The 19,274-nt window shown below is 34.5% G+C and overlaps 1 protein-coding gene across 3 annotated transcripts in view; it reads left to right on the top strand.

The window, feature by feature from the left end:
* Window positions 1–19,274, top strand: part of Uba1 (ubiquitin-like activating enzyme 1) — a 381,832-nt gene that overhangs the window by 305,548 nt on the left and 57,010 nt on the right. For all 3 annotated transcript variants that reach the window (XM_090390820.1, XM_090390822.1, XM_090390821.1), the window contains exons 21-22: window positions 1,987–2,182; window positions 15,504–15,775. In XM_090390820.1, the coding sequence (XP_090246946.1) occupies window positions 1,987–2,182; window positions 15,504–15,775 (468 nt within the window). The remainder of the gene's footprint in view (window positions 1–1,986; window positions 2,183–15,503; window positions 15,776–19,274) is intronic.

Below are 19,274 nucleotides of genomic sequence, written 5' to 3'. Positions count from 1 at the left end.
AAAAGAAGTAGTGATGTATATAATTTTTTTTTTTGGGGGGGGACAAAGTTCTAGAACCACTTTAGGCTGCTGAATAGTGTGGTGATTGTGGCCAGTCCATGTACTGCTATTTGAAAATCTTTTCATTGGGGAGGAGCAGTAGGTACATATCATCACATGAAAGGCTTACTGTATTGTGCTGTTCTCTCATGAATTATTACTTCATTCACTGTTGCAATAGTATTAATGTTGAATATTGATATTAGATTCACAGTTGCAACAAACCCTCTAAGTCAAATGTCTTTGACTGGCAGGCAGACATTTGCAGTTTACCTGATACTTGCATAGGTTGCATTAGGTTAGCTTTATAGGAACTTTATCATCCTAAAATGTCTTGGAAATGAGAAATGTTAATATGATATGCTAGCTTTAAAATACCATATTGGAGGTGTTAATCTCAGCATCTTTACTTTATGCATCCCTTGAATTTTCCTGTAGTGGAACTTAACTTTGCTACAGAAAGTGTGCAGTATTAGAAATTAGATGTTTAATTTTTCTCCTTGCCACAAAAAAAAAAAAATACTACCATAGATTTTTATTATAAATTACTCTCTTCTGTGGGAACTCAAATATTTGTATGCTAAATGTGTTTTGAATTTTAAGTTAATGAGTTATTCACAGTACATGAAATCAACACAATGTGTGAGAAACATTTATGAAAGGACTTTACTGAAGGAGGAGTTTGTTAGTTTACATGAAAGTAGTCATAGGATTTTTGTCCTACAAAATAGATGTAGCAGACAATAGAAGAAAGTTTACTGTGTTCCTGGTGGTTTTGATGTTAAAGCAGGTATGAGCAATGATGCACATCATCGATCAAACCTGACATCAAAATTCAAGATGTTAATAGCAATTCTTTACTTTATGCAGATGATGTTATGCTCCTAAATAAATCTAGTACAAATCTGCGGAATTACCTGACTAAATTGAATAACTGCTGTAATAAACTTGGTGTGAAAATCAGCAATCAAAAGAAAATGAAAATAGACTAAAACATTGAAAACATCAACTTCATCCTGAGCAGAGAGACTATAGAACAAGTAAAACAGTTCACCTATTTAAGCACAATTTTTAGTGAAGATAGTAAATTAAATATGGAAATAGACAACAGAATTATCAAAGCTGGTAGTATGATAGGAAATCAACTGAATAAATTTGTCACTTATTTAATCAAAACACTAAACCAGCTATATACAAGACAACAGTGTTCAAATCAGTTTTAACTTATGGATCTGAGAGCTAGGTTAGAAATAAAATACTTGATCAAAGACTGGAGGCCATGGATATTCTGAGAAAGACTAGGGGAATGAAGAGATGGCATCAGTAGCAATATTTTGACAGAAATTCTTGTTTAATCCTTTATCCAGATTTAAGCAGATAAAGTTTGCACATGAATTGTCCTAGTATCCTATAATGGAGAACACTCTTCCTTGTAGATGACCTTGGAAACCACTCTGCATAGTGGTCCTTACCATAATGCATAGGAATATATACATTCAAAATGAAGTGTGCTTTACATTATTTGGTTATTAAGGCAAATGTAGAGTCAACAGTGTGTGTGTGTGTGTGTGTGTGTGTGTGTGTGTGTGTGTGTGTGTGTGTGTGTGTGTGTGTGTGTGTTGTAGCCTAGTCTTAAAAATACTGCACCTGCACACCCAAGTGATGATTGATAATAGAAGATAGTTACATTGTTTGTAAGGGAATATTTAGCTTAATGCATATAAGTGAAAGATTATAATTTGATGACTCGCTCACTCGTTTGGATAATTTAAATAATTCTAAAGTGTGCACATTACTTTTCCTGGTGATTTGATTATTCATTTGATTTAAACAAGTTATAGATTGTAAATTTTGTTTTAAATATATCAGTATTATAAATTATCTATCCTCTAGATATTGATTCTTCTGTTGTTAGTTGAAATTTTGAATATTTCCAATTTCTTTCAGGACCTACACTTAGATTATATAGTTGCAGCAGCCAACTTGCGTGCCTTCATGTATGGTATTCCAGAACATAAAGACAGAGAAGATATTGCTCGAATGGTAGGGAATATTCAGGTGCCTGAATTTGTTCCACGATCAGGAGTCAGGATTGCTGTTACAGATAATGAAGCATCTGGACATCAAGAAAACTCAGCAACTGGTATTTATATATATTTTCTTAATGTTAACACTTGTACATATTATATGTAGCTTCTATGAATAGAAGCTTATGTGGCTAGCAAATGATCAACACACACACACACACACACACACACACACACACACACACACACACACACAAATAAATAAAAAAAAATTCAGTTTTACATTTAAGTCATGTTTCTATTCATTTAGTCTAGTTTTCTTGTCTTTGTGATTTGACCTTAAGTTATGTGGTTAGTTATTCTCTCTTTGCAGAACATATGAACTGCACCTAGGATATTAAATGAAAGTGAATTAGTTGGTCTCATACAAAGCTGGATTTTTTCATCCTGCAAAACAGGTTTACTAGCCAAAAGAACTTAGGCAATTTATAGACATAATACCCAACTGTAATTCCAAAACAAAACAGTAGGATACAATTTACAAATATATTACACATTATGTTCAGTATTTATTCCTAGTCTTGCTTATTCATTATAAGGATTTAAGATCATTGACATTGGTACAGGAGTCTCCAATTCATATCCACATGAAATGATTTGGTTTTGGCAAAGGAGACCTCCTAGTGATTATGCTGCCCTCTTTATTCTTCCTTGATGTGCCTGTTATTACTTCTAGTTTAGTGTGTGTATTTTACTTCCATGTTCTTCAGATAACTCATTAGAATCCAGCTTTGCAGCTGTGTTTGCCGTGTTGTATAACCTATAATTAGATTGGAGAAAGAATTAGAGGAAACAAGTTTTGTCGAAACTGAAGATCCAGAAAAGAAATGGGAACAAGTTAAATAGTAAATAAAGAAGATTGCAGAAGGCGAAATTGGTATGTAAGAGCTAAAAAAAAAAAATAAATAAATAAATAAATAAAAACCTTGCATAACTAATGAGATGATTTCTCTAATGGAAGAAAGAAGAAAATGGAAAAATAAAAAAACCGGTATTTATATATATTTTCTTAATGTTAACACTTGTACATATTATATGTAGCTTCTATGAATAGAAGCTTATGTGGCTAGTAAATGATCAACACACACACAAATAAATAAAAAAAAATCAGTTTTTTTTTATTTATTTGTGTATTGATGATTGATATGATCAATACACAAATAATTTTTTATTATTTAATTTATTTTATTCATGATTCTATATTGCATTTTCCCAGAAGGGAAAATGCAATATAGAACCCTGAATGACAAATTGAGAAGGGAAGCAGAAAGAAGTAGAGAAGACTGGCTTAAAAAAACAATGTGAAGAAATGGAAAATTTGAGAGAGTGGGAAGGTATGATCTTTTGTATGAAAAAGCAAGAAGCATAAATCACAAGAGAAATGGAATTCAAGCTAGAGGCATAGAAGATAAGAATGGAGAAATCATAACTGAAGAAGATAAAATCCTAATGGAAGGAATACATTGAAGATCTATATGACAAGGAAAATAGATCAAATAAGTTGCCATTAGAAGATATAAAGAAGGTAAATGAAGATGATCTAAGCCAGAGATTTTGAAGACAGAAGTAGAAATGGCCATTAAAGAACTAAAATGTGGAAAGGCAGAAGGAATAGATGAAATACCTGCAGAATTCCTGAAACAACTTTAGAAGAAAAGAACTGAAGAAATAACCAAAATAATAAATTTAATTTATAACAAAGGAGAATTACCAAAAGATTTTATGACCTTAATATTTATACCAAAGAAAAGTAATGCAGTGAACTGCAAGGATTTTAGAACAATAAGCCTCATTTCCCATACATCAAAAATACTTATGAGAATCTTAACACTAAGAATTGCATCTAAGGAAGAATTTCTTGGAGAAGATCAGTTTGGTCTCAGGAAGGGTAAGGGAATAAGAGATGCGATTAGACTGTTAAGAATAGTAAGTGAAAGAAGTCTGGAAGTGAATAAGGAAGTTAATATCTGTTATGTAGATTTTGAAAAAGCTTTTGACTTTGTAAAATAGGATAAGATGGTGGAAGTAATGGAAAAGATTGGTATAGTTTCGAAAGGCAGGAGGCTAATTATTTCACTATATATGGGACAAACTGCCATGGTGAGAGACATATATGGTAGAACAGAACCAGGTATCATTGGGCGAGGAGTAAGACAGCTGTTATCTGTCACCAATATTGTTTAACATGTATTCCGAAGCAATGTTAAAAGAAGCACTGGAGAATTCGGAAGAAGGAATAAAGATTGGAGGTAGACAAATATTTGCAATAAGATACACGGATGACAAGGCATTATTATCAAATACTGAAAGAGGACTACAACATCTGTTGAACAGGTTACTGGAATCCTGTATCAATTATGGAATGAAAATTGACATAAGAAAATCAAAGGTAATGAAAATAGCAAGGAAAGAGGTAAATATGGATATCAGAATGAATGGGGAAAAAATTGAATCAAGTAAAGACATCTAAATATCTAGGAAGTGTGATTAGCAGTGATGGGAAGAGATGCCTTTAATAGAAAATGGAATTTATTCAGAAGTAAAATGGATAGAAACTTAAAGAAAAGACTAATAAAATGTTTTATGTGGAATGTTGCCCTCTATGGGGCTGAAACTTGGACATTGAAGAAAGAAGAAATTAAGATTTTGGAAAGCTTTGAGATGTGGATTTGGAGAAGGATGGAAAAAATCAAATGGATAGATAAAATAACTAATGAAGAGGTCTTAAAAAGAGTAAAAGAAGAAAGGAGGATAAAAAGAAGAAAGGGAAACTGGATCAGACATATTCTGAGAGGGAATGGAATCATCAGAGATGCCATTGAAGGAAAAATAGATGGAAAAAGACCCAGAGGAAGAGTAAGGAAAACAATGCTAGATGATATGTCTCAATGGAGACAGGTACACAACCTTGAAAGAGAGGGTTCAGAAGAGAGTGGAAGGAAAGTTTTTGCTACTAAGAGAAGAACCTGCTCGATTGCAAAATACTGAAGAAAACCTCTAACATCCATAGATGGAGAATTTTGATGGTTTGCATCCTTCTGTGGTCTCTGCTTGAGTAATGTGCATGGTCTTGGATGCTAGCCAAGATTGTTTGGAAAATCACTGATATATTTACTGCATGAATGTGATGGGTAAAGTACTTTCCAGTGGACCAGGGACAGGGCTTGCTGCATGTGGTATTCCAAGATTGTGAATATCCATGTGTTGCTTCAATTTAAAAACTTCCTATTAGAAATACTTCCTCTCTTCATTATTCACCCTGGATCTCTTATCCTCAACCAAGTTAAAGCATCGGAAATAAATAGCATTTCTAATAATACGAGGGTGGTCTGAAAAGTTCTCTGCCTAACAATGGAAAACGAATTTATAATTTAAAAATTATTTTTAATTTTCAACATAATCTCCTTTAAGACTAATACATTTATTCCAGCAATGCTCTAGCACCATTATCCTGTCCCTGTAGTGGTTCTCAGTAAGATTTGCAAAATACCCCTCTACAGCTGCAACACCTCTTGATTTGAAGAAAAATGCTGACCAGTGAGGAAGAGTTTTAGTTTTGGGAAGAGATAGAAGTCAGAGGGAGCCAAATCTGGGGAATAGGGTGGATGTTCCAACAATTCATAGTGCAGATCCCTTAATTTTCGCTTTGCCCAAGCACTTTTGTGGGCAGATGCATTGTCCTGATGAAAGATGATTTTTTTCCTTCTGCAAACCAGGTCTATTCTCACGAGTTTTTTCGTCTAGTCTGGTTAAAAGATCAGAATAATATTCCATGGTTATTGTTTTATCCTTTTCAAGATGATAAACAAAATGCCTTTAGCTCCCAAAACACCCATGTCATGAACTTTTCTGCTGATGGAACCGACTTTGTCATCTTTGGCGCCGAGCAACTGGCTTCTGTCCACTGTTTTGACTGCTGTTTGGATTCTAGTATGCAATGGTGAATCCAAGTCTCATCCCATAGTAATAAATTGACACACAAAATCAGTTTTATTCTTGTTAAAACACTCCAAGCATTGTTCAGAGATTCTCATGCGAGTTTATTTTTGATCTGCTATGAGGCAATCGTGCCACCCATCTTGCGCAAAGCTTTTCATTTGCCATTCTTCATGCAAAATATATCCTGGACATTCTTTTGAAATGCCTATAGTCCCAGCAATTTCACGCCGGTCATACCAGCCTTGATAATCCTTCACGTGGATCATCAAGGCTGGTATGGCCATGTTTAAACTCAGCAGCCCATTTCTTAATAGTCAAAAATGAAGGAGAAGAGTGCCCATAAACATTTATGAACTTCAAATGAATTTCTTTTGGAATTAAACCTTCTTTTACAAAGAATTTTATAACCACACGTTATTCAATTTTATCCATTTCAAGGGATACAGACAACACTTTTGCTTCAGACAGCTGTATAAAACAAACTACAGGGTATCCCTTGATTAACGCGATTAATTAATTCCTCGATGCTACCGCATATATCAAAATCGCATGAATCAAATATAATAATCAATGGTGAAAAGTACATTTTGTCCATGATTGATTACTGTATTAATAATTCGTTTCATGTGGTACTCTTTTAGAAAGATAAAAAATGAATGCAAAAGTAAATGTTTAATAAATGCTTGTACCTACATTAGTTACTGCAATTTTTTTAATCAAAAAAGTTATCGAGGCGTTTGAACAGTTTTTTTTTTTTTCTTATCATGAATTCTACGATAACAAACAAAATGACTCTCTAGACCTCGGCAAACAAGCATTCTTTGATTAACATCTGGATCCATCCATTACGTGCTGCTTAAGTGATTCTAAACTGAAATATTCCACCCAGTTCTTTGATTGTTATCTCGTTTGGAACCTTATTTTCACATTCCATTTGTTCGTTGTCTTCATATGTGCATTATTGTTCAATTTCAAGACGATCATTGTCCCTGAAATCTTTTGAATTTGAATCCAATAATTCTTTAACATCTTCTGCATCAACACCATCAAAACCAAGGTCCTCACCAATTACAATGATTTCTTCAACCACATTGTTCACAGGATTTTGAAAACCACCTAAGTCATTACTGCATTCTACAAAAGGTTTTTCCTTTTCCAAACAGCTCTCATGCAACTAGAAGACACTTGCTCTCACGAGTCAGGAATATTTTCAATTGTGTGTTTAATGTTAAATTTTTCCGAAATTCTTGAAGCGTAATCGCATTTTCTCCATGGGCGGCATTGCGCCTTTGAAAGTTGCAATGCCACCCATGTCCTATCATGTCCTATTTGGTAGAAAGAATAAAACTTTCACATTCTCACACAGATCATTAAGAGAGTTTGGATGACCAGGTGCGTTATCATCAACGTCATCATGCTTACGACTTTCTTTCTCTCAGCCAGGAAACACTCCTCGAGGCTTACATATTTTGCGTGCTAAATTTAAAGATGCGTTAATTATAACTTTTTCCCCATATATAAAGGGGATTAATCAAATCTCGCATTAAGCAAGGGATACCTGTACTTGGTAGAATGACTTGCAATTTCACATGGATGCTTATGACAGATGTACCAATTTAGAAAAAAAAAAATCTCTTGCCAGTAGTGTTGCCATCTATGGTCAAGGCCGAGAACCTTTCAGACCACCCTCGTATATTCAGTAAACAAATCTTCATTTGGGAAACTGTCATCCTTCATCTAGGATTGTTGGCATTTCCCCAAAACTACTGGTAAAATTGCATTTCAATGATATTTTTATTTGAATTAACCTGTTTTTCCAAACACCCAGAGCATTCTCTTCTCTGGGTGTCATTAGCTTCTATATGTGAGTTGTTGCCCCCAATCCCGAAAATACTTCAGGCACAAACTTTGTTTGCTTACACTTGGATAAAGGATTAAACCAAGAATATAATTTCTTGGTATATTTAATGTTTCTGAGTCTTGGTTATTTCTCTGTCCCTGGAACTGTTCAGTTCTGCTCATGAAAATTAACTAAGATATCCGACTAGTTGTTTTGATAATACATAATTCTCCTTTGAAATTGATTCATGTATAAAAGAACTAGTGGCAGTTGTTGGAATTGAGATTCTATCTTCAGTAGCCATTCTAGATGCAATCTCACTTAATTTCTTGTTTTACAATAGAATTGATTGATCATCCTTAATTCTTTTTGAGCTACCTGAAGGTTCTGTATTTTCCCTCTCACTTCTTTTAAACTGTGATTCTTACTTTTGTCTAAATGCTTCATCGGTCAACTAGTATGTTCAATCCCTTACATGAAATTTTCTTTGGAACAATAACCACACTGAGTTGCTTCCTCATTTCTACATTTCTTAATGTTTATAAACTTTGGATTAATTTATTTTCATTTTGAAACTAAATGAAAATATTAATTTTATTTTTTATCTTATCAAGTTATCAAATGTGATCCAAATTTAAAAAATAACTTCAGCATCAGTGAACCCATTAAACATCAATCCCATTAAAGTTCCAAAAACCACTTTTGCATGGTCTAAATCTCAACCTTAATGATACTTTCCATGCCAAAATTCTGAAAAATGATTTATTGATGGTTTAATGTTAAGTTTTTATCATATGCACTTCATTTGGTCCTAATATTGATTTTTACATCTTTCACAATCTTTCAAAACTTGCTCACATATGTTGACAACGTTCATAATTTTGACCCCATGGCTGTCTAACTGTACGCTCATCCATTTAAACACATTTCACCGTTAAAATCAAATATTATAACATGTTTCCACTTCTGTATGTTCTTGTCTTCACTCAGGCTCTAACCTATATCAGTAATGCTTATGTGATGAAAGAAGAGTGAAATTTACAGGCATTAAATAAATACTATGGCAAAAAGTTTAAGTTTTTTATCATTTTCAATGCATACTACAGCTATAATGGTTTTGAACAGGTAGAGCAGAGTACCATTTAAAAAAGTAAGAATGTGCTTCCATATTTTTTAATTGGCAAATCATGCTCTTGATATGCTATCCAGAGTGTCTAAATGGAAGAACGCAGCTGTGCTGCATGCCAGTTGTTGTAAATCTGAGAGAGTATTTTTGAAATAATCGGTATCTATAAATTCACACGTATACCACAGTAATTAACTTATTTTAATATGTAAATATTTTGTCTTAAGTATCATATCAGTTATTAAAGAACAAAAGGAATTACATTCAAAAACACATTAGTGCACATGCTTACATTGGAATCCCTCTGTATATACAGTAGTGTTTAAGGATTAAAAACTATTGGGCTGTAACTAAATTAAAATATAACTGATAAATTTATTTTATACAGTTGAGGATAACAATTTCCCAGACTTTTGGGATAGTGAGATGGTCATTACGGTTAAAATTGGTTCTGTGATATAAGAAAATCTGTGTGTGTCTGTGAGAAAATCAGTATCTACTATGAAACACTCCCCTAACTTCAAGTATGGCTTCATTAATATGGTGTATATCTCTAACACTGCATTTAGTCTGATTTCACTTTATTTTCATCTGCTATCTAGAGGGGTGGGGGGAGTGTCTTGATAGCACATTAGTACCTTTTCTGTTAAAATTTGAATAATTGTTTCTATTATAGTCTGAGTGCTGTGTGTTTTTTTTTGCAGTTTTTTTATGTTATCAGTGCATTTAAATGACTTCAGAAATTTTAAGTGGTCTAAAACTATTTTTATCATTCTCCTTGATTTCACTGATATGCAAAATCAGTTCTTTGTAGTAACTTTCTTGCAACAGCCATCTGACTTTTTTACATTGCAAGTAACATCATATACAAAAATTGTTTACACTAATTAAGTATTACAGACACCATTAAGAAGAAAACACCATTAAGTATTACAGACACCATTAAGAAGAAAATCCCTTCATTATTCTTAAATGTGTTCAATGTAAGGTCATCATCAAATTCCTGATGATGACCTTTACCTTCAAGCTGTGTACTGCATGAAAGTGTACATCTTTGCTACCTTTCCATTGGCAGTTTCCCTTCAAATTAGCATGTATTCTGTCAGGTTGCTGATATTAGATGTTAGGTCTTCTAAGGCACTTCTAACTGCATTAGTCCAACTAGATCTGCTCACACATTCCAGAATGCTAATCATGTCGGGTTCTTTAGTGAAATCTACACTTAACTCCTTTTTTAATATGGTTCTGTTATTGGTACCATTACTTCACTCCCCTAATTTTTCTCAACTCATATCTCTGGTCTCCAGGAATGAGTTCTGAGAATTTTTTTTTTATCTTTATTTCTAATTCAGATCCTGTAAATTAAAACTGGTTTGAATACTGCTTGTATCAAGTTCATGTGTAGTTTGCTGCAATGACTTTTATTTTGTAGTGGTTTGCAGAGTGTGTCATAAGGCACAGATACGTCAGTCATTCGGTGCACTCTAACTTGGTGTGTACTTTTTTCTGTGACTTTGAACCCTTTTAAAATGTCAGTTGAACCTAGTGTAATTTGCACTTGTTTAGGAATTTAAACTTGGTTCAAAGGCTTCAGAAGCATCCTGTAAGATGTGTGGCATTTAGAAAAGATGCAGTAGCAGGATGTACTGTGCAGAAATGGTTTAAAAAAATTGTTTCGTGATAATGAATCACATTCAGGAAGACCCTCCATTATTGATAATGAAGAATTACATGCCACTGTTGAAAATATTTGAAGATTAACATGTCAAGAACTTTCACAAAAATAACATGAGTGGTGATACAATTTGTTTGCACTTGCATCAACTGGGAAAATCATGGAAGTTAAGCAAAGGTCCCACATGCATTATCAGATGAAATAAACTTCAAAGGCTATCAATTTGTTCTTCACTTCTTTCACATCATGAAAACGAGCCATTTTTGGAATGCTTGCTTGCTTGTGAAAAATGGATCTGGTACTATAACAGGAAGCAAATTTATCATTGGTTGTCACCAAACAATCCAGTTTGAATTCAAAGGCGGTACTATGAAGCATAGTCTCCCCAGAAGACTATGCTTTGTGTGTGTGGTGAACTGGTGTTTACATTACGAATTTCTCGCTGCAGGCCAAAAATTATGGCTGAGATCTACTCGATGCAACTTGAGTGTATGCAGGATGGCATTACTTCAGAAACAGCCAGGACTAGTTATTTGAAAGAAAGTCTATTCTTGCAGGACAATGCAAAACCTCATACGGCAAACCTTACCCCTGAGAAGATTTGTGCTTTTGGGTGGGAGATACTCCCTCATCCTCCATATTCTCTTGACATTTCCCAAGCGATTATCACCCTTTTTTGTTTGTGCTAGACAAACACACGTGAAATACAGTTCTGCAATAAACCAAATTAAAACGGAGGTTACTAGGTTTATTACTTCTAAAGACAAAACGTTTTATAAAAGTGGAATTTACAAACTTGTACTGTATCTTCTTGGGAAAGAGTTGTAAATTGTGAAGGTGCTTATTTTTATGAATAAGACATTTTATGAAAAACTTCATAAACTTTTTTGGGTACCTTATATATGACTGCTTTGGTGTTTTTGATTAATTTCTCTTTTATTGAATATAAACTTAACTCCTTATCATGACTGCTTTTCTTATTCTGTTTTTTTTTTATTATTATTATTTAATTTGCCATCTATGATTTTGATACCAGGCATAATGCCACTTGTTCATAATGTGAAACTTATAAAAATATGAATAACAGTGGATGTGTGTATCCTTGTCTCATGCTAAATTTAATTTCTGTTTTCAACTCACTATTAAACATTTTTTTTTGGATTCAGTTCTGAACAATTCTTAAATTATAAAACTATAAACATAAAACAACATGCTTTTTGTTGGTCATGTCAATGTGAAATCTGCACTACAGGTAAGTTAGGTGTAGACCTCACTAAGTCTTAAATTTTTGGTAATAAATTTTCCAGGAGTAATTTGTAACATTCCTGTATATCCAAAGAAATGTAATAGCTTAATCCAGCTCAACAGAAAGTGAGTGACATTTTTTAGAAAGCATCATGAGAATTTATGCATAATTTACAAAAGGGAAAACATGAAAATTTTTTGAATTAGATTATAGTAAATGAAAAATTTTCTTCATTTACAGTAATCTATTTCAAAAATTGTTTATTTTAGTGGTCTTGACATTTATTTAAATGTCATGTCATTAAGATTTTGAAAGTTTTTTTCACTTGGTTATACTATAAATTAAAGATGCCAAGAAATTATGCTCTTGATTTAAACCTTTCTGCAAGTGTAAGCATACAATGTTTATGCATGAAGTATCTTCACAAATGGGCCACTTGTATATAGAGGGTAATGACTTCACATCATGTAAGGCCCCACTACCCAGACTGGTTTCAGCCTTTATTGAGGTCTCATTAAGGGGAGCCAGACCCAGAAGAGATGCCATTCATTAGAATCAGTGTGTTGAGGCTTAAGTGCTGTGAGGACATCATGTTCAAGGCTTAATGGAATATATAGCACTCGGAAAGGATTATAGCCGATTTTAATGCTTGCAATATTTCATCTGTCACTGAGACATCTTCAAGGATTGCAAAAAAAAAAAACTATTGAAAAGCCACTCAAATACACAAAATACTAAGTGAAACACGTGGGTGACTCTGAAGTCACCCATGTGTTTGTAGGTGACCTAGGATGTAAGTGGGATCTCTGATAATTAATGTTTCCCAAATTTTGGGAAGTTTTATGCAATTGTATTTATTTAAATTTGGTTGATTTCTAAGTGCCTTTCTAAATTCTAAAAATAGTCTTTTTTTTAATTTACTATGGTGGAGAATGGTGGTTTTTTCCCCCAGGAGATCCTTTGGGTTGTATCCGAAACATGGTCTGCAAAGCCAGATTGACCATAGTCATGATTGCAGAACGGTTGTGGGCTCTCTTTGGTTATAATTTTAATATTGCCATACCATATTGCTGAGAGGGGGGGGGGGGGGTAGAGTTTGTGAATGTATCTGCATGTGTGAGTAGGTTTTCTATATACGGTGAAGGAAAGGTTACCATTAGAAAGGCATGTTACTAAGGTGTCTAGGAAGAGTAAACCATTGTTATTTCCTTTTCCGTTATAAACTGGATTCTTGGATGTAGGCTGTTGAGGTGAGAGTCACCTTTTCTTTGCCGTCAATTCTGGTTATTTTTCTTGGAAGAACGAAATTTACAAACAGATAGAGGGAACCGCTATTGGTTCATCCCCTCTTGCCAATTTTTACATGGAAAATTTGAAAAACAAGCCATAGACTGCCCCTCTCAAGCCTTCTATCTGGCTAAGATATGTACATGATGTGTTCTGTATTTGGCCTCATGGCCCAGACACATTAGACTCCTTCCTCAGTCATCTCAACAGACTATATCCAGAATCCATTTTACAATGGAAAAGGAAAATAACAATAATTTCCTTCCTTAGACACCTTAGTAACATACTTTTCTAATGGTAACTAACCTTTCCTTCACTTTATATAGAAAACTTACTCACACAGGCAGATACATTCACAAACTCTACCACCAAGAGAGCCCACAATCTTTGTTCCAGTGGAACCACCCTCACTACTGAGCTTAACTACATACACAACACTTTCCTCTCCAATGGCTACAGCGATCACAGTATCAGAAAAATAATTAGTTCCTCTCCCATTCCCGGTCCTTCTCGTCAACAAGAATTTAAAAATGCCATCACCATACATACATCCGTGGCACATCTGAAAAAATAGCCAAGATTCTAAAAAAGTACAACCTACACACAGCATATAAACCCCACCGCAAACTGGCTACCCTTATCCGTTCTACAAAAGATCAGCTCCCTCCTCTCTCTCTGCCTGGAGTTTACAAAGTACCCTGTTCCTGTAAGCTGGCATACTTTGGACAGACAGGCAGATCAGCATCCATCCGCCTAGAGGAACACAAGTCTTACATCTGTAAACACAACTATGGTCATTCAGGCTTGGCTGACCATGTCTTGGACACCACCCACAGAGTATCATGGAAGAAAACCTCCATGCTCCATCACAGCAAATTCAAGAAAGAGAGACTATTCTTAGAAGCAGCAGCAGCTCTTAGAAATCAACCAAATCTTAATAAATACGGTTACATTAAGCTTCCAAAAATTTGGGAAACACTCATCACCAGAGATCCTACTTTATATTCACTCTACCTACAACTGCCCTTAGAGGGCGCTCCACCTAGATAGGACTTTAGTGTCACCCACGTGGTTGGGCTTAGTATTGTATGATATTTGTGTTATGTTACATTAGTTATTTTTGTAATCCCTGTAGATGTCCTAGTGACTAGGACGAAATATAGGAAGTATTAAATTCTTTTTAATCCTTTCTTAGTGTTTATCCCACAATCTTTGTTCCAGTGGAACCGCCCTTTCAACTGAACTCAACCACATACACAACACTTTCCTTTCCAATTGCTACAGTGATTACAGCATTAAAAAAATAATCAGTTCCTCCCACATTCCCTGGCCATTTCTTCAGAACGATTTCAGAAATGCCATCACCATACCCTCTATCCGTGGCACATTAGAAAAAATAGCCAGGTCCTTAAATACAACCTTCACACAGCGTTTAAGCCCCACCATAAACTTGCTACCCTTATCCGTTCTACCAAAGATCAGCTCCCTCCTCTCTCAGTGCTTGGAATTTATACCATGTTCCTGCACTCTGGCTTACTTTGGACAGACAGGTAGATCAGCAACCATCCACTTAGAAGAACACAAATCATACATCTGCAATCACTACTATGGCCAATCTGGACTTGCAGACCATGTTTTGGATACAACCCATAGGATCGATCTCCTGGAATAAAAAAAAAAAAAAAAAAAAAACATGCTCCACTATAGTAAATTCAAAAAAGAAAGACTATTTTTAGAATCTGCAGTGGCACTCAGAAATCAACCGAATCTAAATAAAAACAGTTGCATAAAGCTTCCCAAAATTTGGGAAACATTAATTATCAGAGATCCTACGTTACATCCTAGGCCACCTACAAGCACCCATAGAGGGTGCACCACCTAGATAGGATTTTAGTCACTCATGTATTTATTTCACTTAGTATTGTGTTGTATTTGAGTGTGTGTTACAATAGTTTTTTTGTAATTCCTGAAGATGTCTCAGTGACTGAGATGAAATATTGGAAGCATTAAAATCAGTTGTAATCCTTTCCGAGTGCTGTATATATTCCAGTAAGCCTCAAACATGAAAACCATTCCTTTAGACTATATACAAGTAGCCAGTCATGAAGATACTTCATGTGCAAACATTGTTTGCTTACAATTGGAGAAAGGTTTAAACTAAGAATGTAATTTCTTGGCATCTCTAAGTTACATCATTAAGTTGTATTTCTTAGGGCTTAATATTACAAAAAAACATACAACGAATTAATATGTTGTTCCCTTAGCTGATATTGATCGTCTTACTCATATACAAGAAGAATTACCTACCCTTGAACAGTTTGCTGAACAGAAGGTCATTCCTATTGATTTTGAAAAAGATGATGATACTAACTTTCACATGGATTTTATTGTAGCAGCTTCAAATCTCAGGGCTGAAAATTATAGCATTCCTCCAGCTGATCGTCATAAGAGCAAATTAATAGCTGGGAAGATAATTCCTGCAATTGCAACAACCACAAGTCTTGTGACAGGACTTGCATGTTTGGAGTTATATAAAGTAAGTATTTGTTACTTTACAGTTTTCTATTATAAAGCACATCTAGATGTCACCTAAATAGTTCTCATATGATTATCTAATTGTACTTTTTTTTTGTGAGTCCCACCTGTAAAAGATGTCATTTATATTATTGTTTACATAATTGTATTAGATTTTATTTAATTAAAATATGAGCCAATGATATTCTACTTTATATACCCAGCCTGGTTGGCCAAGTGGTAAGTGTATCTGCTCTCCAGCCAAAAGGCTGCAGGCTCAAATCCCGCCATGGGCATGATTTGAAAAAATTGATTTGTCTGTGAAAATACTAGTGGTGAGTGGTAGATGGCAGTGGTATAGTTGCGTTTCGCTGTAGTTGATCGACTGAGTGGAGACAGAGAGCTGTAGAGTAGGTACCCTCCCTCGATGAGTCTCTGGAATCACTGGAGGTGTCGCATAATAATTATGCTCCGTTTAACTTATTAGAGTACTTTTTATAGGACATTTGTGAGCACAAATTATATTTGCCATCAAGTTGTAAAGACCTGAGATTTTGAATCCTTTGAGACTTTTTCAACTGGAGATGAGTTAACTAGTCTCTTGCAGAAGTGGCAGGGTTTTTAAAGTCTGGTTTTTATCCAGCAAACTAGGCTGAGAACATTTGCATTTAAGACATAACACTGGTCACTGTAAATGGGGATTTTGAAATCCAGTGAAAAATGAGTAGCATAACATTTTTTCTTGTGTAATGTAAGTCAACACTCTAAGAAATGAAACTTCTTAACATTGCACTTTAGGAAATGCAGAAGGAAGGAAAGATGGCTGTGCCAAAAGAGAAGGGAGAATTTGTTCTGAGATTATTGGCTAAATAGGTGTTGGGTAACCATTCCAGATGTTTTTAGTTAGTGTTTGAGGAGAGAAGGGGTAATTACCAGTACTAATAAACAGGATCATGAAAGAAGCTGTAGAAAATGTCATCAGAGCATGTGAACATGTAAATGAAAAAGTAGTTAATTGGTATAGATAGGTCCGATATCAACCTAATTACTCTTTTGTACTGAATCGAGTATTTTAAAGAATTCCTTTTGATAGCATCACAAACTTGAGAACAGTTAGATTTATGATTTGTAGTGAGCTAGTTTTTCACAAGTAATGCCTTGAACAAAAAAAAAAAATAAATAAATAAAATAAAAAATGGAGTAATACCTATTCAGAGTTCCTGCTGAGAAAGATAATTGTGGTATTAATCTAAAAAGGAAAGATGTGATTTGGATGTTGTCAAAAGTAAGTTTTGAAAACTTTCTTTTGGTTAAATGAAGGTTAGAATTTAGGATTATAGAGGTAGTTATTCTAACAACACTTTGGGTGATTTTTCTAAGATAAGATTAGTAAAACAAACAGTAATGCAGTGTATCCTGTCATCAGCAAAACTGTCAAACCAATTTGCATATAGCTGAGAGGTTATTGATATATGGAATGAAAAATATTTGAAATAATGGAGCCCTGAGAAACTCCAATGCTGGTTGCACAGTTCAGGATCAATCTACCATCACATGTAATGGGAGACTAGAGAGAGAAAGATGGCAACCCAGTTGTATAATAAGAGACAGACCATAAGATAGTAAATGACCAAATAAACCTTTACTTCAAAATCTCGTGGAGGTAAGAGGATGTTTTTTCTTCTTCTTCTGGAAACTTGAATTTTTATCCTGTGTGCAAGCAGATTTAACCTAGTACACATGCCATTTCCAGAAAGGCCAAAAAAAAAAAAAAAAAAAAATGCTATTAGTGGTGATAGATGGAAAATTAGGTAACATGTTGGTTCTTGGGGGGGAAGGCACACAGCCATGTGTGCCCTCCCCCAAGGAGTTTATGACATCAGCTGCTAGATTAAAAAAGATTGGTTTCATTAATATAACACCCTGGTTACAATTGGAAAAATAAAGATAGTTTATTTGATTCTAAGTAGGCTAAGCACAAAAAAAGAAAATCAGAAATAGTTTACTGGCATTGTTATAAATCTAAATACCAGTGAATCCATAATTAAGGCCACAAAATCTCTGATGTTACAAGATTTATGAAATAAAATTAATAAATGAAAGTTGATAAACAGGTAGTTGGAAGTGGAGTAAAGCATGTTATAAGTTGGAGGGGATATTTAGACAGCCAAGGAGAAATTTGGAGGAAAATTGTAGATAGAAAATTAGCAATGATGTAAATTTTTCATGTAGTTCTATCGTATCCTGTACACCCCTTCAGGGTACATGGCAGGAGTTTGATGATGAGGGGAAATTTCAGCATTCTGTATCCTGAAGTCATATTTGTTAACAGGAAAAAACTATTAGGAACTTAACATAGATAAATACCATTGTCAAGGTGGTGAACTTATCAGCTAACTTCTGCAATCCACAAACCTTAATCTATCCTTGTAGGGAGCATCCCACAGACCATCTGGGTCACTGGATTCTATATCCCCCCCCCCCAGAAACCCAGGTGACCAGATCTATGCACAGTAATCCATATGTGGAGTATCAAAACCTTATAACAAGGAATGATAACTTCCTTATCTCTGCTTGTCCTTTTCAGTAACTAAGTAAGCCTATGAATTATTATGGCATTTCTGCAGTATGCACTTTGAACTGATGATATGCAGTTCCAGCAATGCCATACATAGCTTGTAATCTTTTCATCCTAAAATGCATAACTTTATACTTTTTTCACACTGTACTCACATTAAACTGGCATCTGTTACCTTTCGCCCATAGTATCAACATGTTTAATTTAATCATGTTGCAAGCTCTCTACATCACCTTGATTAACTATATACTACCTAATTTTGCATCATCAGTAGGAAAAAAATTCATCAAATCCTTTTTTGTATCATTGATGCACAAGTTATCTACCATTGATCCAAGAATACAGCCATGTGGCACACCTCTACTCACCTGCCTTCTCTTTGATTCTGGTTCTTAATACTGCTCACTGAGGGTGAGTAATGGACAAATACCATATTCACATCACCAGATTCATCCTCATTTGTTTTTGTCTGTGTCACAAGTGGTATCCTTTGAAAATGTGTGAAAAAAATGTAGCAGTGTTTTGCAGCCATTCCTTTTATCCAACTTAACTGTCACTCATTAAAAATAATTAAATTTCTAAGGCATGACTAACCATTTACATGGCCGTGTTGCCTCCCTTAATTCCAGTTTCTTAATTTTATCTTTTGCCAGCTCTCTCTCTCTCTCTCTAATACCTTTGTCATCACTTACTGGTCTGATTTATTGAAAGGTTATCAACAGATTGCAGGTTAAAATGTCCCTTTAGGCGTGGATGTTGGCAGTTGTCTTTAGGTAAAAGATAAATTTCATCATCCAATGCAAGACTGCTACCCTACTTGTTGGAGGCCTGAAGCAACTTGAAAAGGTTTCATGTTTGGTCTCAATGTTGGTATTTTTTTTTTGGTCTAAAAAATACCAAAAAAAAAAAAAAAAAAATCCCAAGTCACTGAATAGTTTGTAAT

This window comes from Typopeltis vanoorti, chromosome 3 (assembly GCF_054136105.1).
Source record: "Typopeltis vanoorti isolate ZY-2024b chromosome 3, IOZ_Tvanoo_1.0, whole genome shotgun sequence".
NCBI lineage: Eukaryota > Metazoa > Arthropoda > Arachnida > Uropygi > Thelyphonidae > Typopeltis > Typopeltis vanoorti.
This window is presented reverse-complemented; position numbering and strand designations above follow the sequence as displayed.